The sequence below is a fragment of the Aptenodytes patagonicus genome, chromosome 9 (assembly GCF_965638725.1).
Source record: "Aptenodytes patagonicus chromosome 9, bAptPat1.pri.cur, whole genome shotgun sequence".
Classification (NCBI taxonomy): Eukaryota; Metazoa; Chordata; class Aves; order Sphenisciformes; family Spheniscidae; genus Aptenodytes; species Aptenodytes patagonicus.
In genome coordinates this window covers 17,651,819-17,679,734 of record NC_134957.1, presented here as the reverse complement: position 1 = coordinate 17,679,734, position 27,916 = coordinate 17,651,819, and the positions used below count along the sequence as shown (strand labels likewise).

Genomic DNA, 27,916 nt, shown 5'->3' with positions numbered 1-27,916 from the left:
GTTACATCTGACTTGGAATGTAACTTATTAGTGCCTGGGAACTATACAACCTGTCCTAAGGCCAGTCAAAAACAGACTGAAGCTTTGCTTGTTTTGTTTTTTTTTTTAATCTGGAAAAAGTGCTTTTCTACACATCACTAGCATTAGGTTTCAGGCCTCAGGAGCTGTCTGGCAGCGCCTCAGACAGAAAACACGCTCCAGAAAAAACCTCAGTGAAACTACATTCGTCTCTCTGTGAGCCACAGTTACTGTCAAGACAAGTTAGCGTATCTGTTTCTATCAAACACGGAACTGCCAGCAGCCTTCCCCCGAGGAGCTGCGCTGTCAGGAAGGCAGGTGTGAGCTCTCGGCTGAAGTCCTTGGAGAATCTCCTCTGGAACAAAACCTCATCGCTTCTTTTGTTACTTTTTCTGCAGCTGTTTCTCAGCAGCGACCGCATGCTAACAACGCTCTTGGAGAGTTCACGTCTCCTTTGGTAACAGATACACCAGCATCAAAAAAGAGCCACTAAAGGTCCACGATTTCCATTTTTGCTTCCAAACGTTTAAAAAACAAACAAAACCCCGACCCTAGCCCAATGCAAGTCCACATATGTTAAAATCGTATGAAAAGGCTGACGCTAGGTGACTGTTTATAGACAAATGTAAGAAAAACCATTTCCCAAATAAGCTAACAGGCCGAAGCCTTCAGCTCGACCGCAGAGCGGAGCGCCCGACTCCAGTCCGAATCAAACCCGGTTCTGTGCCACATTTACCTCAGCCGGCAGCCCGTGCGGCAAGCGAAAAGCAGGACTTGGCTTCCCACGCGGGGCTGTCCTGCGGGGGTCCGCCCCGGCGCACAGGCACCGACCTGCCCCGGCGGGAGGCCGGCAGGCGGCAGCCGAGGCCGCCCGGGGCGGGCCGGGCCGAGGGGACGGGGGGCCGCCCGCGCGCCGAGGGCAGGGCGGGACCGGGACCGCGCCCGCCGGCGGAGCGGATCCCCCCCCCGCCCCCCCCCCCCCGGTACGGGGCGCGACGAGGGACGAGCCCCGCCCCCTCCGCGCTCCCGCCACGCGGAGGGCGGCGGCCACGCCCCCTTCCCGCACGACGCGCCCTGCGCCGGCGCGCAAGGGGGTAACGAGCGCGCCCGTTACGAGCGGCCGGCAACCATGATCACTTCCGGTAGGTCAGAGGGCAGCGGAAAGGAGCGGGGGGCGCCGGCGGGAGCAGGGCGCGCGGGGCCGGAGGTGGGGCCCGCCGCCTAGCCGGGCTGCCCGGCCGCGCTTCCGGGCGGCCGCGCCCCAGCATGCACGGCGACCGGATGTGCCGCCATCTTTAGGCTCCCTCTCCGCCGTGTATTGACAATAACAAGCCCCGGGCCGGGCCGTCCCCCCTCAGGAAGCGCGAGCAGGAGGCAGAGAGGGGGGAGGCGGGAGCCCGAGGAGAGCGGGCCGCGGGGGGAGAGCGGGCCGGGCGGCGGCGAGGGAGCGGGAGGCGTGTGGGGCGAGGGGCTGGAGCCGAGGCGTGAGGGAGCCCGCTGCTGCTCGGCGGAGACGAGGCGGCCGGAGCAGGAGGGGAGCGGAAGGAAAAGCCGGGGGAGCGGGCAGCCGTGGGGGAATACTGGTGTTGGAGAGAAGAATTGAAAGAAGCTAGTGGGTGGCGAGAGGCAGGCGCAGAGACGCCCCGCTGAGAAAGGAGTAAAAGCAGGAAAGCAGAGACAAACTACGAGAAGAAACAAAGTGATAAAGAAAAGGGGAAGAGAGGAGATAAAGCGATTCCTCCGAGAAACAAGAAAGCGAAGGAGAGGGAATACGGAAGGACTCCACTGATGAGAGAGAGGAGTTGAAAGACACCGCCCCCCCCCCGAGAGACACCAAACAGAGACTGACTCTAAAGCTCGCTCGCTCTCTCTCTTTGTCACACCACAAGGATTTGATGCCCCTCAGCCTGTTCACTTCTGTGTGTTCATGTTTCCCACAGGTTTCTCTTCCCCCAACCCCCCAGCTGCAGCCCAGGAGGTCAGACCTGCCACTGATGGTAATACCAGCAGCAGCTCCTCCTGCAAGAAGAGAAAGTTAAATAACAGCAGCAACAGCAATTCTGAAAGAGAAGAATTTGATTCCATTTCTTCCTGCGCCTCTTCTCCTTCCAAAAACACCTCATCATCATCTTCCTCCATCATCACCACCTCCTCGTGCTCCTCCTCAGGGGTTGCCTCCTCCAACCATCACCTCCAGAAGAAGCTGCGCTTTGAGGACTCCGTGGATTTTATTGGACTCGATGTGAAGATGGCTGAAGAGTCTTCTTCCTCCTCCTCTCCTGCTGCCTCTTCTCAACAGCAGCACCAACAACAGCTCAAAAATAAAAGCCTTTTAATTTCATCAGTGGCTGTGGGGCACCATGCAAATGGCCTGACCAAAGCTGCCTCCTCTACTGTTTCCAGTTTCGCCAACAGTAAACCTGGCTCTGCTAAGAAATTAGTGATCAAGAACTTTAAAGGTAACAGGCCATAATTTGTCACAACCTATGGGGAGCTGACGCTCAACCTTGTGTTTTGTTTTCAACATGAAAACCGGTTGGCTTTCAAATAGCTCCAGGTTTTACAGGAAATGCTTTTCTGTGGTGAACGTTTCTATACTTATGTAAAGGGGGAATAATGTTTTATGATGCATACTTGCCCAGTCATGTACACATCCTGAGCTACACTGCGCTGCTTGGGATTGTTTTTCAGATTCCTTTCACTCTGTCTGTTGAGAAGGCCTTAACTTGTATGTTAGATGAAAGGTTTTACTACTTAAGTGTGTAAATCGCCTTTCTTCAAACTTTTAACGTTTGATACCGCTTTTCTAGTAATCCTGATTCAGGGCTTAGTATATATTTTAGACCAGTTTATGATGAGTCTTTGCACAGAATGCATTTTTTTTAAGTTGGGCCTGAATCTGTATGTCTTGCCTCTATCCATGTTGTCTGTTTATAGGTTAATCTGCCGGTGCTTAGTTTTAATTGTTGAAACTAAGGTGATTATCAGGCTATTATGGTGGATTTCCTTTCTGGTTTCCCCACTTGTCTCTAAGTAGGTAGTTCAGATTTTTGCTGAGTGTTTTCCTTGCAATATCCTTGCTGTAATTTTTATTATTCAACTCTTTAATGTCTATTCTCTGTCTTAACATAACTCTCACTTTACAAGCTTACATTATTTTATAAATTCTCTCAAAAGATGTGTTTGAGATTCTTGAATATTGTTACTAGAGACCAACTGAAGCAGAGAAATGAAACTTCTCTGCTGTGATGCTGCTGCTTCATTTTCTAGTAAACAAAAATACAAATAGGTGTAGGCAGAAAGCTTAGCTAAAATTCTGTCATTTTTTCCCCTATACAGATGGGGAAATCGTGGGCTTTTCTTACCCCCTGCCTCTTGCTATCTTCTAAAATAGTCTGATAGCTTGCTTTCTTGGGTTGTTCTTCTTTTTCCCCGTGTGTTTGGGGTTGGGGGGGGGGGGAAGATATTACTGACATTAAAATTAATTTATACAAATGTTCTGTAGAGATATCGCAGAAGGTAAGGATTAGGATTATTTTAGCCACTGTAATGTTTTACAGCAATTCATGATCACAGTGTAACTTTTTGCTTTAAGGTCTTCCTAATTCTCAAAAATGTTTTCCGCCCATTATGTCATCATCATTTAATTTGACTGATTATTTTAAAACTTATGATGTGTGATAGTGAGAAGTAAATGCCACTCTTCTGTTGCTTGTACACTGTTATCTCTAAAGGAAGTCAACTTTTCACGTTTAAGATATTTGTGAAATGTCTTGGATTGCATGGTGCTGTGATCATCATTGCTTATGAATTGGTATTTGAATCACTTGCCTAAAAAGGATGTCTCAAGAATCTGCCAGCTTTGCTTTTTGTTTACTCTCAGATGCTAAACTGAATAATAAGATTACTGTCTTTATCTCAGTGTGACAGCAATAACATCCTTTACAACTTAAATAACTTCCTAAAATCCAGAATCTTGGTATTTACTCCTGAGTAGCATACTCATTAGTTGCTAGTGAAAATAGGCAAGTCTCACTTGTAGTTAGTTGTGTCTCTAGATTCTTACGGTACAGCTAATGTTGGGATATTGCCAATATTGTAGGGAAATGCTTGGGAGGACAAAAAAAATTGCTTCTCTCTGTTACTTCTAGAGAAATCATAAAGCTTTACAACTTGTTTTTTACCGTTAGGTATATAAAAGTCAATTTTAACAGAGTATAAACTCTGGGCCAATTTCACCTGTTGGTGGCATGGATGTACATGTGAATTCCTCCCTAAGTTTTCTCCTCCTTCCTTCTCCATTTGGGAACGTGCTTATTAGAACAAAAAGGGTCATTTTAGCTAGTTATGAGAACACACAGAAATTTAAAATAGTCCTGGTATTCTGAGGATGTGACTTGGGGAATCTCTCTTAGCCTGTTGTAAATGCTTTAGTCTTGTTAAAGATGCTGCGTAGCAGGGGCATCTCTAGAAAAGAGGCTGAAAAAAAGAACGGAAAGAGTCAAATCTGCAAAGCTTGAGCTATTTGAACATTAAGAGGGCTTAACTCTAACAAATATCTGCTGGCCAAGCCCCAGAGAGACGTAAATGGATTAGTTTGAAATAGAAAAGTTTTCCTTGCGACCATAAAGCCTGTATTATAATTACAGTATTTCCATGCATGTTTCTTGAGGGTTTCTTTCTAACTGTTAATACAGAGTAGAATTAATGAGCAATAAATTAAAAAAATAAGCTTTACACAACTCTCTATCTTTTAATCCATCATTTTTGGCTTTTATGTTCACTTTCTTTTAGCTGTGCTGTCCTGGTAGTGAAAAAGAGTATAATGAAGATGTAGATCATTCTTGCTGTTTTTTACCCTTTTATCCCATCTTGGGCTGCTCAGACACAGTATTGTGATTTTTATAAATCACACATACTGTTTGAGCTACAGATGCTGTGATGTGTATGTGAAGAGCAATACTGAATTTTTACAATGCGTTACTATTTCACATGTAAATAAGATACTGCTTTTACACTAATGCTTTCTTTTCATGTAAGCATAAATTAAAATCTAGAGCATCAGTCCATACCTCTTTCCTCTCAAAGCTACATTTTTCATTTCTGTAAAAGGTAAAATGTTCTGCTTTTTCTAAATACTTTCTCAAACTCTATATAATTTCTTTTAAAGATAAACCTAAATTGCCTGAAAACTACACAGATGAAACCTGGCAAAAACTGAAAGAAGCTGTAGAAGCTATCCAGAACAGTACTTCAATTAAGTACAATTTAGAGGAGCTCTATCAGGTAAGTGCTTTAAGTAAAAGCGATGGGGTAGGGGTTTTTATTTTGTTGTTGGAATTTTTTTTTTTGCTTAAAACACTTTTAATACAGTGGTAAGAATTTGACATTTTGCTTAATAGCTGCTTTTGTCATTGAAAAACTTTTCATCAAATAGTTTCTTAAATTTTAAAATCATCAGTAAAAATTTCACAAGACCTAACATTGAACTCGGAAATTTTTTGACTCACCACAACATAATCCAAGGTATGGTTTCCTTTGCAACAGTTGACAAGAATTAAATAAGGCAAGGAGCTGTATTCCCTTTACTGTTTTGGGGTTTAATGGTGTGTAGCTGCTAAAGGAGAAATGTGAGATCCTAAAACGGTGGTGTTTAGGTAAGAAAAAGATCATAAATAGTTTGGGTTGGAAGGGACCTTTAAAGGTCATCTAGTCCAACCCCCAAAAGATGATTTATATTAAAATATAATCCTTTTTCTGAAGACAGTATCTGTCCATGATGGAAGATCATAAATCATTTAAAAACTAAAACTTTTTATTTGACTTCTTAAAAGTAAATAGAATACCACTTTTCTTCATGAATTGTATTATTTTGGTTTGATCGTAATTTTTTATCATTCAGCATTCTGTCTATTCTGACAACTGAGAATCAAAATTTATTCCCAGCAACAGCTTTGATTATTTTGCCCTAAATGTTTTAGGAAGTGATCAGACTTGAACTGCATTTCCTAACTTTTTTTATAAGCTCCACTTCTGCTTTTTCAGCTGAATGTGTTAGGGAGACTTCTCCCCCTCCTCACCTTTTCCCTACTAACATCGTGGTACTTGTGGTTTTAGCGGCCTAGCAACAGTACTCCTTTAGCTAGGTATTAAGAAGCACTTACACTTTTTACTCTACTTTTAAAGCCTCTATTACTTGGTTAGTTGTTTGATTTGTTCCTCTGTGTGTGTATAGCCTTCTCTCCACCTGTTTTCAGTGTCTCTTTTTCCCCTGCCCTCCCCTTTTCAATAAAAGTTGCATTTGGATATGACTGATTTCTGTGAAAAGTTGGGGCGAAAAATCCTGTTTGCACAAGGTTTGGGGGCAGATTTAGGGAAGGATAAATTGCCATTCCTCATGAAACCAAGAACCTCATGGGCCAAGTTCTTCAGTCCAGTGCATTTTTAAGCTCATTATAATCTTTTATAATGTTCAATTAATCTAAAAATAGCTTTTTTAACAGTTTGTCAGGATAATGTATTGTTAAAGTAACAATAGTGTTGTTACTTTTGCAAAACTTGGTGAAACTAATAACAACTTACAATCCACTGTATTGGCTGGTATTGTAAATTACTTACTCGAGACTGAACAGAGCAAATAACTGTTAATTAAATACTTGAAGGATATCCAAAATTATTTAAAAATACGAAGTTCTATTGAAAGCCTTGCTTCTGCTTCACAGTTATCACACATAAATTTCACGCTTAAATTTCTGCTCGCTTTTACCACAGGCTTAATTTAATGTTGCTTGTGCTCAGAAAACCAAAAATACGCTTTTTTCTTTTAAACCTTAGTTTTAACATTGTAATAACTTAGATACTTTTCAATGGAGTGCAATCAAATACAAGATTTTCTTTTTTAATAAATCTAAAAATAAATGTCTTGATTTAAAAATAGTAATAGGAATCACTAGTGTTTTTAAATGCTAACTAAACTAATGTCATTTCTGAACAGCTGCTTGGTAAATGGATCTGATGCCAAATATGCCTTGGCAGATACCATTATCCAGGCATAGAGGGGAATTGCAAAAGAGTCTGCAAAAGTTCTGCTGCACACCTCAAAATAAGATACTTCTCTTTTTAATGGAGTTAAACTTCTTGAGTTTGGTTTAACTCTTGTCTGTGTTGGAAAATCCCACTGAGCAAACATTTTGAGGCTTTATTTCTTTGTGGGACACTAGCTTCGTACTTGCTTTGTTCCTCCCCAGCAAGAGAAATAATACACATCTTTGAGTAGCTGAAGTGCTACAGAATTGACAGCTTCTTTATCAGAATAATTTTCCTTAGCTTAGTACCAGAAAATAGAGATCTAGAACTTTGGCACCAGATCCCTAGTTAACTTTTTTTTTAATCAATCACAGAGTTACATACTTCTGGAAAGTTCTGATTTTCTCCCATCAGACCTGTGTTCAGTTCTTTTTCCTGCTTTTCCCCAGCACACAAACCCAGGTGTGGATGCTGCAATAAAAATTAAAAAAAAAAAAACCAAAACAATATATATGTTACACAAAGGAAATATGGCGCTTCACCTTCAGATGTTCTGACCATCTTCAGGGCACAGATTCCCTGATCAGAAAGCTTTATTCCACTAATTCAGAACAAGATAATTTTGTGAACCTAGAGCCCCTGAAGTTGTTGGGAATTTTTGATACATTACAATTATTGTTGTGTAACACCAGTAATTAAATTTGCAAAGCGTAATATTGCAGTAGTGATGTTATGCTCCAGAGAGCAAATCTTAGTAAAAGGGTTTGTATGTGTGTGCTTAGAAAGTTTAATCTCTTAAAAAAAGCCAATTGAGCAGAATTCACAAATTAAAATTAAAACATTTCTACGGATGTTATCAATGAAGATGCAGAATTTTTGCACTTGATGTTCAGACACTCAATACTAGCAGATGTGTTTAACATTTTGGAATTTCTGATACACAAATCCAATAGCACAGCTTTATATGAACACTACATAAAAGTAAACGTCTATTAATATATGTTAAGTTATTTTGCTAAGAGTTAATGGTATGCGTTCGTCCATCTACAGTGCAGAGGCTAATTCATTTAAGGATTTGGAGCAGCATGGTTAAATAGTACTTGTTTTGATAGACAGCAGTGATGAAAATGTTGGTAGTTGAGATGGATGAACTGACCAGAAGTACAGCAAAATGGCCACTGGTGTCCTAGGCTGGTAGGTAGAAGCGAGACTAACTGTGGTTCTGCGGGTGACTAGCAAGTTCTAAAACACTCATCTTGCCGGCTCTTAGTTGGCTTCTCCAAAGTAAGGGGGAGAAAAGAAGAAACTCGTTTATTGCACTTGCTGCAGGCTCTTCGAGCTTAGTGTTTTCCATCCCCTTTTTCTTCTGAAATCAAAGTAGCAGTTATTTCCTGTTTTGCTGCCGTTTCATTTAGAGCCTGACCCTGTGAGTACAATAGCAGAATAGAGTTGAGCAGTGTCCATAACCTACTCTGAACAGTGAACTGTAGAATATGTTTTCCTATCACATCATTATTTTGTTTGGGGTTTCTTAAGCATTAAGGCTGAGAGTTGAATTCGTTGCAATTTCCAAATATTAAGATATGTACACTTCAGTGGTAATTCTGGCTTTCCTAATAATCATCATTCGGATCTGTTTTACCCTTAATTGGCACACTCACTCTCTTGCTATACCTGTTTGTTTCTGACAGTAGGCTTATGCAGGTTTGGTTTTCTTTTTTTATTTTGTTACTGTTGTGTGGGATTTTTTTTTGGTGGGGTTTTGTTTTTTGTGGGGTTTTGGTTTTTTTAATTCCTCCGTGTCCTAGAGCCAGTATTAGCTGTAGTGCACTTGCTCTAGAGGGTTGTTTACTCTTGATACTGAGAATGATTACTGTTGATATCCTAAGATAAACTGAGGAACTCCTTGTTTAGCTGTTTTGATTGTTGCTGCGCTTTTAGTGGTGGCCGCTTGCTGTTTGCCAGTAGCTTCTGTTTGGACTGTTGGGAAATATCCTGGGGGACTTCAGTGTAATGGAGTAGATCTGCTCTGTATACTTCTGAACTACGCTGTCCCTGCATGGTTGCCTGCATTTGCTGGGGAACAAACTTGAAAATTGAAAGGCATTAGTTGAAAATCATATATACCTCTCCTCTCTAGCTTCTACAAATGTTTTACAGAATGATCACATACTGTGTCTTTTGCCAATCCGCAAAGAGTTAAAGTTGCTCAGTTGCTTTCCAAATCTGGGCAATTGGTATAAATTTTGGAAAAGTCTTGAGTTACGCCTATGGACTTAGGAATGCTTGTTTGCTTAATCAATCTCCAAGACATGTCCCCATTAAACTTCTTTTCGCTTCTTGCTGTGAAGCACAGCGACAATTCTTCTAATACTTGATTGTGATCTAGAAATCTGAGATTTGTCACTGTAAACGTCTGGAATGTAGTCCTACTACTGCAAATTGTTCAGGATTATAACTAAACTTATTCAGGCAAGGTGTTGATGGATGGAGAGAAATATATATAAAAAATGTGTGTATGTATGTACTTTTGGGGATGAGGGAAGCTTAATCAAAGAAAGGACTGCGAAGGAAATAACACTAGCAGTGCTTTTCTACTAATATTAGTGTGACTTGCAGAGCACAGCAGTTAATAAAATTGAGACCTTAAGTGTCTGTTTTGAAGTATGAAACCCAGCAAGCTGCTGGAACATATTAAACTAACATCCTTGTTCTTAGAGATGCAAGTCCTGCAGTTCCTTATGAGATATCGGTACTCCAGCTGAAATTAATAAACTGTAAGCTGTTCAGGGCATGGCCTTCCTTTGTCTCTTATTACCATTATAGTGCCATGTCTCTGTAGTGTTTTGCATGCAGCTGTTAACTATGTTACAATTAAAAGCTGGTAGATTTTTTGAGTGAGAAGCAGAAGAATACCATGGTTTGTTTTGGGTTTTTTCCCTGCTTTCCTTGTAAAACCACATATAAGAATATAAATAGATTTCTTAGTATCTGTTTCTCTTTACTTCAGGCTGTTGAAAATCTCTGCTCCTACAAGATTTCTGCAAACTTGTACAAACAATTGAGACAGATCTGTGAAGACCACATTAAAGCACAAATTCACCAATTCAGAGAATATCCTTTTTTTTTGTTGTTGACAAACCAAAACGTTTTTACCTGCCAGAATGTGGTGATGGATTTCTTTGACTAGTTCGTGACAGTAGGCCGTGGTAATCTGAATTCCTAGTTTTTGCATAATTGGGTCTGTTTTCATTTTTTTGTGGGACCTCAGAGAACACTACTAGTTCCTTTATGTCTGTAACCATTTTAAAAGTTTGTGAGAGAGTTTCATTGGTATTTATGAAACACTTTGACATCTTACAAAAGCTCACATTAGACTTACAGCAAGGCTTAAAAAGGCTGTATTGGCTCTATCACTTCAGGGTTTTTTTATATGCTGATTTTGCCATGCTCAGAAACAGAAAAGTCTTCCAACAAGTAGTTCTTGTTTTCTTTTTGAAAAGTGCTGGTGGTCTGGCAGCATACAATATTAGTGGTTCTGTGGATCAAAATGTTTTATTTTCAGAAGTTTTGAGTTGCATCAGATTGAGATCCTGTTAAGTGGATATTAATTAGTACCAGAACTATGCAGTGAACTGAATACAAGTTAAATTTCAAGAACAAAATTTATCTCTTAAGGTTCTCTCATAACATGAGCTGAAATTATAGTATCTGTGTAGTGGTGGGCTCTTACGTGTATTGTGGATTGTTGGGTTTTGAGGTGTGGGGGTATGTATATTTGTTCCACTCCCCAGGGATGGGGGATTAGACAAAACATTCAAATGTATTTAGATCCTTTTTTTTAAATCATTCAAATCATTTTGATTTCTCATTGTTAACACAAGGACCCTCATTAAAAATAAAAATAAACATGTTGCAAGAAGTTAACTGGTTCTTCTTGGGAGTAGGTGAGTTTGTTGTGCTCTCTGTTAAGTATCGTTAAAAAAAAAAAGTTGGTTCATTTCATCGCTAACGCTACCTATTAATCATAATTTTCTTAATGATTTCTTCATGGATTCATTGGATAGTGTCCTTTTTCTAAAGAAAATAGACAAATGCTGGCAAGATCACTGCAGACAAATGGTAAGTTTTTTATCTTTTTAAAGAAAACCAGTTGCCTAGTCAGCCTATGTTTTGCTTAACTTTGTTCCTTTACAAATATACTGTGCTTTTGAAATGTTGTCTTAAATTTATATAAGGCTTCTTTGTGAAATACAACTGTATCTAGTTTGTTAGAAATCAAGCCTTGAAAATACTTGTCTGTAGTGTGTTTCTTGACACATTGTTCTGACCTTGGGGACACACACCCCCAACTCCTAACTGTTGTTTCTATGCAAACCTTTCTCCTTTTGTACCTATTATAAAAGGACCTATTCTTTTATACAGAAAGATACTAAATGTCGCATTGATCATCTCACTGAGATTGGCAGAATATTTTAAACAAATCAACACTGTCTAAGAAAGCACTGCCTGAAACCTGTCAGTGGGATTTTTTTTGTTATTGAACGTAATTTGTGTTGCTCTTCAATTTCAAGAGTAAAATGATTGTGGCTTTTTTATTCCTTGTCATTACAGATTATGATTAGAAGTATCTTTTTGTTCTTGGATCGAACTTACGTACTTCAGAACTCAATGCTGCCATCTATTTGGTGAGGGCACAAAGAATAAAATTATGGGGGGTATATTTAAATTATCACACATATCTTGCTGATTTTCAGGGTTTATTTTAATATAAACTTTCTAGTGACCTGTAAATTAGATGGTGAATGCATACATGCTTGTTGCAAGGGGAGATTTCACTTTTAATTTATTTGCCATGAATTTCAGGATTCTTCTAGAATAGCTGTGATAGCAAATTTCAGCTGAGTAGATAATCAGCCTCCAGTTTGCACAGTAAAAGGAAAGGGCCTGCTCAACAACTGAAGTGCGAGGGTTTGGGTTGCCCAGTTACTAGCTTTAACATGCATAGCATTCAAAGTTCTGTAAGTATTTTTGAAGGAAAAAGTTACCTAAAATAAAAGCAAGTTACTCTCTTTTGGACTTCAACCTCCCCCCAATATTTTAATAATGAGCAGATGCCCTACGGTGTCTTTGGCACTACCTGAATTACTTTGCCAGAGATTGAAGGAGTGGTGGATGGAGGGCCTGGCTTTTCCTAAAAGTGTCCAGACCCACAGTTTCAAATTCATGGAAGGTTTTAACTGGGATGCCCAAAGCAGAGACCCTTGTCTTTCACATCACTGAAGTCTTCTAAGCTCTGCCTAAGAATTAGAGATTAGAAAGTGATGGACAAAAAAAAATATGTCTAACAGCTTAACCATGGAATTGGGACCCAGGGTGGCGTTATCGTTTTCTCGTGAAGGCTGCTGTTTATTCAGTTTCCATCATCCTGCCAACCAAGTGAAAAATAAAGACACTGCAAAAGTTAGGTGGTTATTTAGGAAAAAATACATGCTTTGGTCTTTAAAATCTGTAGCTTGCTGTCGATGCTTTGTCATGGTTTATTTTAGTGTTTATGTGTTTGTTCATCTTGAGTGATTTGGGGGCAGAGGAATGAGGAATTTAAAGAATGCTAGTATTTATTGGCCTCTCTTGGATCTAGATCAAATTTTATTAATAGAGAATATTTGGGGTTGATTCTTACGCAATTCATTGAACAGTCTTTATTTTCTTTTTAGGGATATGGGGCTAGAATTGTTCAGAACTCATATAATCAGTGATCAGAAGGTTCAGAACAAAACTATTGATGGCATTCTTCTGCTGATTGAGAGGGAAAGAAATGGTGAGGCTATCGATAGGAGTTTACTTCGAAGCCTTCTAAGCATGCTTTCTGACTTGCAGGTGAGTAAACTTGTTTCACCTTTAAACCAATAAACAGCTCAGATTCTTATTTAGTGCTCAGTAAGCTTTATCCTGGACTGCTGTTGTGTTGTTTCCTTAGATTTATCAAGACTCTTTCGAACATAGATTCTTGGAAGAGACTAACCGCCTGTATGCAGCAGAGGGACAGAGGCTTATGCAGGAACGAGAGGTATTTTGAATGTTTAACCATATTTGTTACGCGTAATGACGAAGCATTTGTCAGGGAGAGGAACTATTCTGCTGCCTTAGCCAGCGTGCAGGGCAATAATGTGACCTTTGTGTTTTATAGTACTCTGAAAAAGCAAATTCACATGCGGTTGCCTTTAGTCACAGTGCTAATGATTTCTGCTTAAAACTGGAGCTGCTGCTTCTGTCAGACCAGTATTGTCTTTTTTTTTTTTTCCCCTCTTGATTTTTTTTAAACATACAAAACTACTCTGGCATTTTCAGGTTCCAGAATATCTTCACCATGTCAACAAGCGCTTGGAAGAAGAGGCAGACAGGATAATCACTTATTTAGATCAGAGCACACAGTAAGTGCAATCTCTCTTTGCTTGGTATTGTTAGCTGTTTGGCTCTTCTTCTGTTGAAGGCCATCTAATAGCTACAATTTAATTCAGTTATTGACTGACCATCAAATGCTTCTCAGTTCCCATAATTCCTGGTTTACAATGAAGCACTGTCTTGGCTCACACAGCTAATATCCTTTTCTTTTAAGCCACTAATTATTTTGACATAAATGTTGTTGGGCATTTGGTTGGAGAAAAATAGGCTGCCATCCCCAGTCCAAACGTCTCTTTCTTGCTGAAATGCAATTAATCAGCTGTCATCCTACCTGATAGAGGTAGGTATCCCTACAGGATAGAGAATTCTCAAGCTAAAGGCTCTGAATATTTACATTAAAGTATTTGCATATTCTCTATAGAGTCTGGAAAATTACTGACTAATGTCACTCTTCAGTCTTTTCTACTTAGAGGCAGGATTTCCTCAAATACAGTCAAGTGGAGGTCATCACGGGTAGGACAGGAGAAATGTTCTCCTAACATAAAGCCCCAGCTGTTGTGTCTGAGAGAAAATGTAGGTCACTAATATAACAAAACTCTTCGAGCAAGTGGTAGCAACTTCTTAAAGAGCAAGTACAGAGGATCTCTGAGAGGAAGGTGTTTTATTGCTACTGTCATACATTTTTATTTCCTTCCTCCGTCAGCTGTTAAAAACATTTAGCTTGTTTAGTGGCTTCCTTCTTCCACACCATTGTTAGTGGCCAACTCCCTATTTTGTTTTCATACCTCTTGACTCATGAGGTGTGTTTTTTCTTCTCCTTGGTTTGTCTCCCAAGACATGAATCTTCTCCCACAAAGCAAGAGAAGGTGTATTCTTTGACAAACTTTTGCCCAATTTCTTCACTGATGGAATCATTGTCCAGCTGCCTAGAGGTCATGTACAACAGGCTTATTGTGTGAATTAAATCCTCAGTCAGCAAACAGGAAAAAAGATTGCTTAGTGGGGAGGGAAAAGGATAAATACGTGTATAATCATTTTAGGTCCTTGGCCACAGATAATTAGAGCACTCCTAATTACAAGTGTAGTTAACATAATCTCAAAAAAAGGATTTAAAACTGTCAATAATGGGAAAAGGAAAAGTAATTGTAAACGTTTTTTCTATAGGAAGCCACTAATTGCTACTGTAGAAAAGCAACTTCTAGGTGAACATTTAACAGCCATTCTTCAGAAAGGTAATCTTTCTTCTTTATAGAAATGTTTCTAATTACTGCTTCGGGGCTTTCAATTCCTGTGCTGAAAAAGAAAGTGACAGATTCAGGTGCTGGGGGAGGACACAAGCTACATCATTCTTTAACGCCCTTTGCTACTCAGTTCATGAAATAGCATTGACCATTTTACAGGAGGGCAAGTACCATTCTCCTTGTCAGAGCTAAGGAGACACAATGCTGTCTTCAGATACACAGCAAAGCAAAAGGAAAATTAGAATAGGGGACTCTTGAGTTCAGTATGTTAAATAGCATTTTGAAGACTCGGAGGTAAAGGAGTAGCCTTCAAATTATGGCTGTACCAGAAAGGGGAAACACTGATTACTCACTGCTCACAAAAAGCAGCTTGTTTTAAAAAATTAGTACCATTTGAGCAATGAAGTACATTGCCTCAGTTCTGCAGTAGTCTCTGTGGAGTCAGGTGACCCTCTTGTTCTGAGGGATGGTCTGGAAATAGATGCGGGTGCAGCAAGAGTTGAATAATAAAAGAAAATTATCAAGTCCTTACTTGCCAGATTCTGGATGAAACAGGTATGTGAGCATCTTCCTGCACATCTGTAACAGACTCTTTATTGAGAGGAGTGCAATATTTACCCATCTACTTCCTTAGAACCTTGCTAAGAAGCATCAGGCCTTCTCTGCCAAAAAGTTAAAAAGTGAAAGGTGAAGATATTTCTTGAAGCTGCTTGCCTTCAAACATCTGTAAAATTTATTTTACAGCTGGAATTGAGACTCAGAGCTGTCTTGCCAAAGAACCTTTCCTTCAGATCAGTAGAGCGTAAACTTTTCAAATCTTTAGGGAATAGTAAAGCACAAGCAAGCAAAGGTGTTGTGATAAGTATGTTATGTAAAGTACATGTAGCCTAAGATATCCAGTGCAATAACCAGGTTTTTAAGGTTTGACCCAGTTCAGGTAGCCATTCTGTGTTTCACTGTTAAATTAGGTAGCTTAAAAAAAAAAAAAAAAAACACTCAAAAAAACCCCCCACCACTAATTGCTTGATAAAAAATACTAGCTTTGAAGAGGTCCCTTACTGTAATAATATGCTGCGCTTTCTTTGGATTACTCTGGTTTTAATTTCTATTTAAATTCTCTCATTTGTAGGTTTAAACCACCTTCTTGATGAAAATCGAATTCAAGACCTGTCTCTTCTGTATCAGTTGTTCAGTCGTGTGAGAGGCGGAGTACAGGTTCTCTTGCAACACTGGATAGAGTACATAAAGGTACTGTCTCTAGAACTCTGGAACAGATACCTCTTTTGTATCGATGGGGTTTATACACAGATATTTGAGTCATGTCTGTAAACTATTGAATTTTTCTAAGAATTAAAGATTACTTGCTTATAAACATATATTTAATGGGCAGCTTTTGAAACTGTACTAGGAAAAGTACAGTAACTGTTCTAGCCCTATCGAAGAAAATATTGAACATTCAGTTGAATTATTGAACTCCAAATAAATTTGGAGGTTTTATCTTGCTTATAGTTAGTTGTGGGGGACAACTATATTTCTCCAATAGACATTCTGGGTATGGCAGAACATTTCTGTCTTCTCCCTGCTAAAATTTTTCGTCAGAATGAGTGGTAGCTTAAGTTACCAACCAATTGAAGTTCAAAAAGCACTTGAATATCACTTAAGATGTTTCACCTTATTACTCAGTGAAAACGTTGTCACAGAAAGTATGGTTGTTGTGAAGGAAGGCTTTGTAATGGCATAGGAGTGCTGTTAAATAAAGTTGAGTTTAGTGGGAGCTTTACTTGTGTAAAACCTGAGGATATAGATGGTTAAAAAGGGTGTGTTAATTTGTCACGCTTAAGTTTATTTCTTCAGACAAAAGTTCTGAATCTGTTCGCTTATTCATAGATTGGTTTTGAATCAACATACAAGGTCTAGGAATGGTCATATAGTAAATACTTCATAATGCTATTACTTCTACGGTGTTAGTGGAACTAATGTGAATACCAGAAACAAGACATCACAAAGATAACTTAGGCTTTCAGAAGTCTTGTCATTTAAATCCATTATTCAGGCTAATTGAAAGATATGTTTTATTTTGCAGGCATTTGGTAGCACCATAGTAATTAATCCAGAAAAAGACAAAACCATGGTCCAAGAACTACTTGATTTTAAAGACAAAGTTGACCATATTATTGATGTTTGCTTTCTCAAGAATGAGAAGTTTGTAAATGCCATGAAAGAAGCCTTTGAAACATTCATTAACAAAAGACCAAATAAGCCAGCTGAACTCATAGGTATTTCTCTTCAGTTTCTTCCCATGTGAGAATTTGGGTGGGGGACAAGAGCTGATGCAGCTTACAGATGGGATATGATGGAATTGTGTGTTAAAAGACATTCTGCACAATGCGTTGTCAAACTGGGGATCTACTGTGCCTTATTATGCAAGTGAGTTATTTGATAGGATAGCATTGAACGTTAAGAACAAGCTCTATTAATCAGTTCACTGGCTAGGCTATGGAAAAGTGAAGAGTATTAGAACTTAGGCATTCCAGCAATTGACTGGTGTCCAGATGTGAGAATACTGCTAATAATTTGACTTTTTCAGAAGCTTACATAACTGTGCCACCAACACGTGCACAGAGCTATTAGGGGCTCTACATAGATACCTATGTTTTAATATATAAAAGTGAAGAGAGATGAGGATGCACTGTACCTCTCGTGTTAAGGGGGCAGAGCCTCTGTAGTTTGCAAAGAACGTTGTTTACAGATCTGTGCGTTACGAGCCTGGCTCTCTGCGCTTTTGAATACCTTAATCATTTCCCCACACAGTGAATAATACCTGCTTTGCAGTCTGTTGTGCTGTTAGGCTTGTGGAGTAATGCTTTCTGCCCTCCTTTTTTTTAAATTAATTCACTAACTGTAATGTGCTTACCAAACCATTTGAAACTAAAACAAACAGTAATCTGCTAGAGAAATTCAGCAGTATAGTCAACACACTTAAATAACTGGTTTACGTGTTTTTCTTCTGACCTTTTTGCTTCCATTATAGCCATGTCAATCTATAGCAATAGTCACTTTTTACTTTGAGATCATAATACGGACCAGGATTTTTTACATACGCAAAAATCTTTTTTAACATTATGTATGCTAATAAGAAGCAGTAATTGCTTATCTGAAAAAAGAGATTAGGCTATAATGGTTTTATATTTTCATAGAGGCTATAAAGTTAAATCAAGCTAGCTGTGATGAAACTGATTTGAAGGTAATTTCAGGATCCTTTACATTTCCAAAAGATTTCACAATATTAGATTTAAAAAAAAAAAAAAAAATTATTGTTTCATTGTGATACTAAGCATACGCTAAACTTTTTATTCCTCAACACTCTTTTAGCTAAATATGTAGATTCAAAGCTTCGTGCAGGCAACAAAGAAGCTACTGATGAAGAACTTGAAAAAATGCTGGATAAAATTATGATCATATTTAGATTCATATATGGTAAGTATTGCTTTTTTTGTGCGGATACAGTTGTTTAATCAGTAACATAAAGGTGCTTTGAAATAATTTTTGCACTCTGTCTGCATTTTCAAGTGTGTGTTCTCTGTAGATGCAGTTTGCTGGTGTAGTGCTGTTTAACTAGTTTGCATATTAAAATACCGATAACAAGACCTGAGCCAAAATCTGTGGAAATCTTAATGTGAAGGCCCTTGTTAGCTTTACTGAGCTTTGAATTGGGCCTCTTGTAGGTAATGTTTGTTTAAAACAAACAATGACTTGTGATCACTGTCAAATCTCATCTCTTACAGGAAAAGATGTCTTTGAGGCCTTTTATAAAAAAGATCTAGCAAAGAGACTATTAGTCGGGAAGAGTGCATCAGTAGATGCTGAAAAATCTATGCTTTCCAAACTCAAACATGGTAAATATCTATCTATCTATCTATCTATCTATCTTATCAGCTTGCTTTCTTTTAAAAATAGTTGTTTTAACAGGCCTTCCCAGAAGTGCTGTTTGTATTTCCCCTTTGCGTGAGGGCAAAAAACTCATGTGCAAGTCTTGAATGACTGGTGGGTTTTGAGGAGATTCATTTGCTTTTAGTTTTGTAATTACAGCAGCAATAGCCAAAAAACAGGAGCTTAAAGTGCATGGTTTATCTTGGCCTGTGGGATAGAGTTGAGGTTCCCTGCTGAATAAATCAGTGATGTGCTCAGAGAACTTGAGGATGACTTCTGCTTGTTGTTCACTCTGTATAAGGTCTGAAACATGAAGCTGCCAGCTAGCAGTCTTCTAGTCTGGTCTTCATTGTTTCATAGGATGGAGTCTTTTGAGTGGTAAGCATAAGATTTTTGGAACTTGATGTTGTTCTACCATCAAGAGACAGTTTGGCAGGCAGCTGATAGGGATTAGAATTGTTGTCTGAGTGACAGGTTGCCAGTGGAGTCTTAAAGATGAAGAGTCATGTCCACATGGAAAAACAGTTGGGTTGCAAAATAGCTGCCACATTAAAACATTTTCCCCCTTCTTGTTTATAACCTTATTCTGTATCTTAATTAGAATCCAGGTCTTTATGTAAGAACATATGCTGAAATAGGTTGTCTTGCTTCAAAGTACATTCTGATATTTAGAATAACTACTCTATGGTCTTGAAAATAAACAAGATTAATTTTTAAGATTTAAATTTTCTCTTTTATAGAATGTGGAGCTGCTTTCACCAGCAAACTTGAAGGAATGTTTAAAGATATGGAGCTTTCAAAAGACATAATGATACAATTTAAACAGGTACTGCAGGAAAGCCTGCCATGGCTCCTTCATTTACTTGCTTTTTGAATGAGTTATTCTCAGAAAGCCTAATGAGAGGGTGCAGGATGTCTTCAGTTGTGAACATTTCTATTGTAATTGAGTTAAACTCCTTTTGAATTATTCCAGTGGTCTGTAATGTTCTTTCACTATGGAGAAAAGGACTTTGTAGGTGACTGCTTTCAAAAGGAGTGGACGAAAGCCCAACTGGGAAAACAGTCTCTACTGAAAATCAGTCGGAATCTATTTCTTAATTCTGTGCTTTTGAAAATTTTACTGAATTTATTAATGGTTTTCCTGAACAACAAAGCAAAAAACCTGAAACAAGAAGCTTCTTTTAAAAAAAAAAAAAAAAAAAAAAAACCACAAACACCTGCAGTAATAAAAGAAGAATTGTAAACTTATAAAACATTTTAACACCAGTTATAAAACATTTTTAAAACCACTGTATTCTGATGGACTGGCTTGTAAGTTTTTGCCTATTAGTTTTAGTAGTTCTGTAATGTTGTGATTACAAGCAAATTTTAACATTCTTTCCTCCATTCACACATAATTAGGTGGTACATCTTCACATCAGCCTGCTAGAACACTTCTTTTGCTGTTTTCTCCCTGTATGGAAGTGCCTTTAAAACTTCAGAAAAGTGCTTTTTCTTATCCTAATTGTCTTGTATGTAACTCACAGTTTATATAGCAAAGACATCATAAGGTCACTTGTCTTCTGTGCTCTCGTAATGCCTGTTCTAACTAACTTTTCAGTTCTACCTGAAATATGTTTAATAAACATTGCTTTATTTCAATTTACTTTGTTTCTTTCTGCAGTATATGCAAAACCAGAATGTACCTGGCAACATTGAACTAACAGTGAATATTCTGACTATGGGTTATTGGCCAACCTACGTGCCTATGGAGGTCCATTTGCCCCCAGAGGTAATGATGATACATGTATTATACCAAGTATCAGCCTATCAGTAATCCGTCTTGATATCAACTGCAACTTGGTTTTAAATATGCGTATAATCTCTAGAAAGAAATGCAGAAGTGTTTTTTTAAATAGAGTTTGTTTTCTTTTCTTGCAATTCCCTTCATCTTTCTAAGCCTTTATTTAAGGCTTATTTGATTGTGGAGGAGGGAAGGATGCTTTTAAAGGAGAAATTGTTGTAGTGTTTTGGGTTTCTTCTTTTTTTTAGATGGTAAAACTGCAGGAGATTTTCAAGACGTTTTATTTAGGAAAACACAGTGGTAGGAAACTTCAGTGGCAGTCAACACTAGGACACTGTGTACTAAAAGCAGAATTTAAAGAGGTGAGTGTATTGTTTCTCTTATTCCTGTTGCTTTGCCGATTCTAAGTCTGGCTTGTACCTTAGGGATATATTGGGAAGCTTTTTTGTGCTGTGATGGAAAACTTAGTACTGTTTTTGCAATTACTTTTAACTTTTGACCTCTTGCTATCATTTCTGAAGTTGGATGTTTCTGAAATAGATGTATTAAGGTCTAAGAAGATGTATCTGATATCTGTGTCGGTGGAAAAAAAAAAGTTGTTAGTTACTGCTTGGGGAAGATACCCAGTGGGTTTAGTTCCATATTAAAAATGGCACTAACTTTTATACTGGGGAGAAAAAAAAAATGGGCCATGTTCCATAGATGACCTTAGTTCATCTTACAGGGTTAAGCATCTTTATTTCAGTAGTGAAAAGCTTACTGTAAAGTTTTGGATTGTACAAGAACACAACTGTTTTTAAAGGGCTTCCAGTTATTCCCCTTCAGTATTTTTTCATGGGCACAAACATATTTCAAGAAAATTTCTCTCGGAATAGGAATGCTTACCAGTTCTATTCTTCAGAAAAATGTTAATGGTAAAACAAGTATTATCAAACTTGGTTGTTGCAAAGATCCTAGTTCCTAATACTGTGTTTCTTAAACTGTTTCTGTTACACTTTGACTTAAAGGTCTTTCAAATTGTAATTTTAAGCACTCAGTGCTTTGAGATTTGTCTTGAGTAAGTTGATGCATATCTTGGGTGAGTTTTGTCACTGGATATAATAGTCTAACCTTCTGACCTCTAGTTTATTCTGCATTTCATAGTAAACACAAGATGACCAGTAACTTTTATTCTTTCATATTCCCAAATGAATAAAATAACAATCACATCCTTTAAGTGAAATAATTAACATACGAGTGACTTGTTCCTCCCACACCTCCCCCCCCCCCCCCCCGAAAAAAAAAAAAAAAAAGCCTAGTAATGTCTGTTAATTTCTCTTGTGACAGGGCAAAAAAGAACTTCAGGTCTCCTTGTTCCAGACACTGGTGCTGCTCATGTTTAATGAAGGAGAGGAGTTCAGTTTAGAGGAGATAAAGCAAGCCACTGGGATAGGTTGGTACTGAAAACAGCTGACTACTTCCAAGTGTTCTTACCAAAAAAAAAACCTAAACAACTTGTTTCTGCTTTAGAGGATGGAGAGCTGAGAAGGACACTTCAATCTCTGGCTTGTGGCAAAGCCAGAGTACTGACTAAAAGCCCCAAAGGCAAAGATGTGGAAGACGGTGATAAATTCACATGTAATGATGATTTCAGACATAAGCTCTTCAGGATAAAGATCAACCAAATTCAGATGAAAGAAACGGTATATTCTTTTTAATCCCCTGGGGTTTAGATCCTTGGGTTAAGTATCTTGTTGCCTGCCCATTTACAAGCTTTTTTCCTCTCAGTTGTAACGTACATACTGGTATCTTTGTAAAAGTTAAATGTATAATTTGGATGATAGCACGTACCTAACAATGCAGACTTAAATGTGTGCTTCCATACTAACTTAGACACCAGTGATGCTAGATGTCTCTAAATAAGGTTGTTTAATAAAGTTCCAATTAGTGAATGTTCTTTTCACCCTTGGAGCTTTACTAAATGGTTTATGAAAATAGACACGCATTCACAGTGAATTTTCCCTGACAGCCATCCAATGTAAAATCTGTGTGAAGATTTTAATTCCTTGTACAAGTAGGTTTTTTAATAATTGGTCTTCATATTTGTAAAGGATTTGTCAAATATTTGACAACAGACATTTTACTGTCTTACACTAAGAATTGTCTTAGAGATACGAAGAAGAATTGTTTTGACAGTTCTAATGTTCTCTTTGAAACTTTTCTGAATGGATCCTTCAGGTAGAAGAACAGGCAAGCACTACAGAGAGAGTATTCCAGGACCGGCAATACCAGATTGATGCTGCAATTGTACGAATCATGAAGATGCGCAAGACACTGAGTCATAACCTGCTCGTGTCAGAGGTCTACAACCAGCTTAAATTCCCAGTAAAGGTGTAGTACTGATTTTTCTTCTTCTAAAACTTTACTACTTCTTTTTATATTCCCTGGCCTGTCCTCAGTGAAACAGTGCTTCTGTCTAAAACATGCATCTTTTTACTATTGGGAAGGACAAACACTCACTTTCAGGAATTTTTAAAATGCCAGTTGCATTCATTTATCTGAATATTACCTCAGGCTCTTAGTAAGTTAATAAAACCTACTACCAAAGGCTTTCAGAACCAGAGTCTGTTAGCAGTAACTGTGAAGCTAGCTCTCCTTGTACGCTCTTCTTCTTGCACTTAAGTGTTCTGGCAATGCGTTCTTGGGGACAAGGGGAAAATGATTCAGATATGTAATGCAGAATTCGTTTTGATTCTTAATTTGGTTGATACTTTTTAATAAATTAGTAACCAATAAATGTACAGTGGTTTTTCCAGACAGATTATATTGGTTAATATATATATGCATACACACACATATATATGTGGAATGAAAATTAGATATTGGTGAATGTCTCAAAGCTAAAGAAGCCCACAGTTACAATATAAAATGAATAGCTTACTTATTGTGTACAAATGGAAATGGGTTTTCAAATAGACTGATGCATCTGTTTGACTTCAAATATACAGTGCTTTCTATCAATGGAAATGTAAAATAAAAGGTACTGCCATCTCACTCTGTTTTGTTACCATGTTAAGTTCCTGCAGGCCTGTAAGTATTGCATAAACTGCAGCTGGGCTTTGCAGGGTTATAACAGATGATTTAAATGTTTTTCCTCACTCTTTATCATGAGGCATTTTTATAAAGTCCTTCACCCAACAAAATCATAGGGCACCCAAACTGTGGCAGAACTCACTCGCATCAAGAAAAAATGAAACTTGTACTATCTTTTACTAGGTAAAAGTCAGAAATAGAAACACTTTGGTATGTAATGCATGAATTGCAGTTCTTTAAAGTAGAGTTCAGTTTAAACAGCAGCAAATCTCTTTCCCTGCTGTAAAAAGTCTATGCTTAGCTGCAGGTGACAAGCTAATTTTGTAACTTTCTCTTCAATCAATTATACTTTCTCTTCAATCAATTATACTTTAGAAGCTTTGATGCTTTAAGGGATTTCTTTTTTAAACTGTGATTTCTGTTTCCTCAGCCATCTTAAACAGTATGGATATTTGCCTTAAGTAGAAAGAATGAACTGAGAAACATTGACTGCAAAGTAGTAATACTGACATCTGCTTTATTTTACAGCCTGCTGACCTTAAGAAGAGAATAGAATCCTTAATTGACAGGGACTACATGGAAAGAGATAAAGAAAACCCAAATCAGTACAACTATATTGCATAAACATATGTTGGCCTTTGTTTTACTGCACACTTGGTGTCATACACAGTTGCCAGTGGATAAACTAGCCTGTTGATCCCGTTAATTGACTTTTTATACTACCGATGATTGAATGAAAGCAGTGTAATGGAAAAGTATAGTAGAGTGGACTTCTTTCAGTGGTTAACATGCCCATTTAAAGAGTACTATTTACATTTTAAGAAGAATGCTGTTGAACTCTTTGCATGTTATTTAGTAAGATGTGCAGAAAGCTGAAAGAAAGTACCTGGTCTTTGTGATTCCATTTGTCTCTGGGTCTGAAGAGGAGTCCCTTGATATATGACAGATGTCTTTCACACCTTTAAATGGAAACAGAAGGTTAATTAATATAAGAAAATAGCCTTTAAAATGCTTAAACTGCATGCAAACTTTTAATTTACTGTACAGAATGCATTTCAGTTAGTAACATACCATTGGTTTGGTTGATGCCCACACTTGGATTTTTCCCTTGAGGGAGGGAAAATGGGGAATAAGCCAAGCTGTGCTTATTGCTGATCTAATGGAAAATATTCTTGGTCGCAATTAAGACAAAATGGTACCAATATAAAGCGATGTATAAAGTTTGCAGTGTGGGCATATATACTGTATATACAAACACCATTCTTAAATAACTGCTACAACAAAACAAGTTCAGATTAGATTTATATGGCTTGCCTGTAAGACTTAGTGTTCACCTTTGGGAATTTTAAGCATAAAACAGCCATAATGGAAAAAGTGACAGTTTTTACTAGTCATGGGTAGGAGGCCTTCACCTCTTGGCAGCAATACTCTAGAAAAGAGAATCTATTTACAGATATCTATGAAAAGCCACACTGTTCTTGTGGTAAAGCTGTAAGAACAAAAATTACAAATGGATTTTAATACTTGTTTTGCTTTGCAACATTCTAAACTTGAACTAACCTCAAGGTTTAGACAGGGCAGCTCTTCTAAGACTGCTCTGCTTTGGATTGCTTTAACTTAAAGCTTTAAGAACTCAGCCCTAGATGTGGCAGGCCTCCTAGAACCCAGAAGCCTACCTCTCATATAGTAAGTTAAGTATTGCTACAAGGCATCTAAGATATATTTTCTTAGATGACCAGAGAGCGTTCTTTGCATCTTTATAAGACATGGGAGAATAAGTCACTTGAATGTAGAGCTTTGTTTCAACAAAATGCATTTTTTTTATTGCTATAGCAGCATGTGCCAGGAATAGATGGGAAAAAAAAAAGTGTCAGCAGAAAAGGTAACTCCTCCACATAACAGTTCTTCCTTACCCAGCCAGGCTTTAGACCTACGATCAGCTGTGTTGCAGAGCACAATGAAAAACCTCATCCTCTTTCAGGCACTGATAGTCCTGGGGAATACCAGATATTTCTTGAAAGCAAGATGTTACTTTTGTTTCATGGCAGTGTAACTTAGCTCTCTACGATCTATAACTTTTATCACTGTGATCCCACATTCAGGGGTGTGCATGTGCGAGAGAGGGAGAGTGTGTGTATGTGTGTGTATTTTGTATCTGACACATCCCATCCTTATTGCTTTTTTGATCTACTGTTTAATTCCATATTTTCTCCAGCTGTGTTTTCTCTCAAGCTCTTTTATATGCAGTCCTCAGCTGACAGATGAAGCAGATGGTTTTTTTTCTCCTACTAAATTATTTGCTGTCACCCTCTACTAACTGTCATACAGCTCTTTGTGATCTGCAGAAAATCTACCTTATCCTTTGACACTATTGCAGCGTAACCACTGGTAGACATCCAGGACCACCCTTGCCTCTGTAAGAAAAATACTCACAGTAGAGTTATCTGGTAAGAAGCTTGAAGACTGCTCCTGCAGATCTTTAAGTAGTAGTTCAAATAGAGATCCACTGGGGAGGAAAGAATGTGTCGTCCTGTCCCACCCCCACCCCCCGGAAAAAAAAAAGCAACCTGTATTTTGCATTCAATGTTCCTTTTTCTTGTATGTGTTTTGTACCTTTAGCCAATAAATGATTCCTTTTAAAAAGGTGTTTTGGAGAAGGAGCATAAAACTTAACTCTTTGGGAGGCAGGAGATGATGAATATCAGTATTGAACTGGTTCCATTCAGTCTGTTGTAGCATATAAATCTAACACTCCTACATGTTTAAAATACCTATTCTGGTAAAATCCTCCCTCATTAGACAAGTGTGTTGCATTCAGTCAAACTAACCGGAAAGGTCTGAAGGTTTATTTAATTTTTATCCCATCCATTTCATAACTTAAATGCAGAAAATATTAGATAGAAAATGTTCTCAAATCTCATCAGAGTTCCACGATCTGAGGCAGACCCTAAGCGGCAATCCAGTTAAAGCAACCCAAAGAATGGACTTTGAGAACCCTGGCTAGGCCGAGAGAGGGGGTGAGAGAGGAGAGGGGAGGGGAGAAGGCTTCTCCTTCTTCATGGGTTTTCCCCAAGAACTTGTTCATCTCTTCTGCTAAGGTCTCGCTCATTCCTGGTTAATGACAAAGCTGCAGCCAAGATTTATTGTCCAGCCGTACAACTCTGCAACTTCTTGCTGGGATCATGTGCCTGCCTATTGAGCCATATATATCTCTGTAAGAAAAAAATTAAAGTGGGCTTGGACCACAACTCATCTGGCTATAACACAGCTTGTCTGTTTGGCCACACATTTTTAATCTTGACTCTTGCATGCAGTTTATAGCACCTTGTTCATAAGAAATTGCAGTTTATTCTTAGAAATATATATTTTAGGTTTTTTAATCTTTATACCCATAAATGGACTATTTTTTTGTCTTGGCTGGTTTAAAAAGTGACCATTTTGTTTAAATGCTGTAATTGCAAATGTGTTGTAAACGTTGTTTTGTTCTATAGTTTACACAAAGGTGCCAAAGTAAATAGTTAATAAAAAAAAAAAAACAAACCCTAGCAAATTGTTAAGTTGCTTTAGCTGTTCTTCATATTTTGGTCTCTGCCTTTTTTTTTTGTCAGTCTTTCTTTTTTTCCTAGACATATCATTTGCCCTAATGCTTTCTTTAAAAAAAAAAAGTGCATCTAAAGAAATGTTCACATACCACTTTTTTTAGTGATTTCATATAGTAGGAAGAATATTTTCTTTGAACCGTTACACTAAAATCGTAAGAGTACAGCAGCATTCAAAAATGTAATATACTTTTTGTATAACAGTTCTTCAGAGTATGTCTGGAGTGGGGAAAAAACTAACCCTGTTACTTTTCAGAAGCCTCTTCACTCGGCTACCAGAATACAAAATTGTGCTTTTTCACTGCATCAAAAAGTTACCGTTTATGCAGACTTGCAAACAGGGCATGTATCACCGTCGCATCCTTCGATGCAAAAAGCAGCAAAACCTTTTTTATGTTTCATAAGTCTGATATGGGTACAGAGAGTCTTTCTTAAGTTGGTAAATAATGTAAATACATGTCCTTTCAGAGAGTGAGTCTGTTATCTAGGTATTTTGTGTCATTTAATAAATATTAAACAGTTTTGTGTTGATAAACTCTTGTGTGTAAAATGCCTTCTTACTCAAAGTTCTGTATGTTGGGCTTACTAATGTTTGTGGCTTCTTTCAATTCTTTAGCTTGTGCTTTGATAGCAAAATACCTGTTTGCTACTTAAATATAATAATAAGTAGTTCCTTCTTCATTCAGTCATTAAAATCCCTTGAGTTTTCTAAGTGGCTTCCATTCCTGAATTTTTTTTTTTTGTTACTAAGTCTTCTACAAGGTTATTGGAGGGGAAGGCAATAAGCATCCTCGCAAACTCTGAATCGGGATTAGAATGTGTAGAAGTGTGAGAAATGGTAC

General features: G+C 38.1%; 1 protein-coding gene across 1 annotated transcript; it reads left to right on the top strand.

The window, feature by feature from the left end:
- Nucleotides 1-1,092: 1,092 nt before the first annotated feature.
- Nucleotides 1,093-27,609, top strand: CUL4B (cullin 4B). Its single transcript, XM_076347305.1, has 21 exons — nt 1,093-1,160; nt 1,959-2,477; nt 5,189-5,304; nt 10,055-10,158; nt 11,097-11,166; nt 11,659-11,732; nt 12,762-12,924; nt 13,025-13,114; nt 13,396-13,478; nt 14,614-14,681; nt 15,820-15,938; nt 16,774-16,966; nt 18,063-18,167; nt 18,476-18,586; nt 19,361-19,446; nt 20,284-20,391; nt 20,652-20,765; nt 21,730-21,835; nt 21,913-22,085; nt 22,621-22,773; nt 24,004-27,609. Exons 1-21 carry the CDS (start codon nt 1,148-1,150, stop codon nt 24,097-24,099), a joined length of 2,664 nt encoding a protein of 887 aa, XP_076203420.1. The 5' UTR covers nt 1,093-1,147; the 3' UTR covers nt 24,100-27,609.
- The last annotated feature ends 307 nt before the right edge of the window (nt 27,610-27,916 follow it).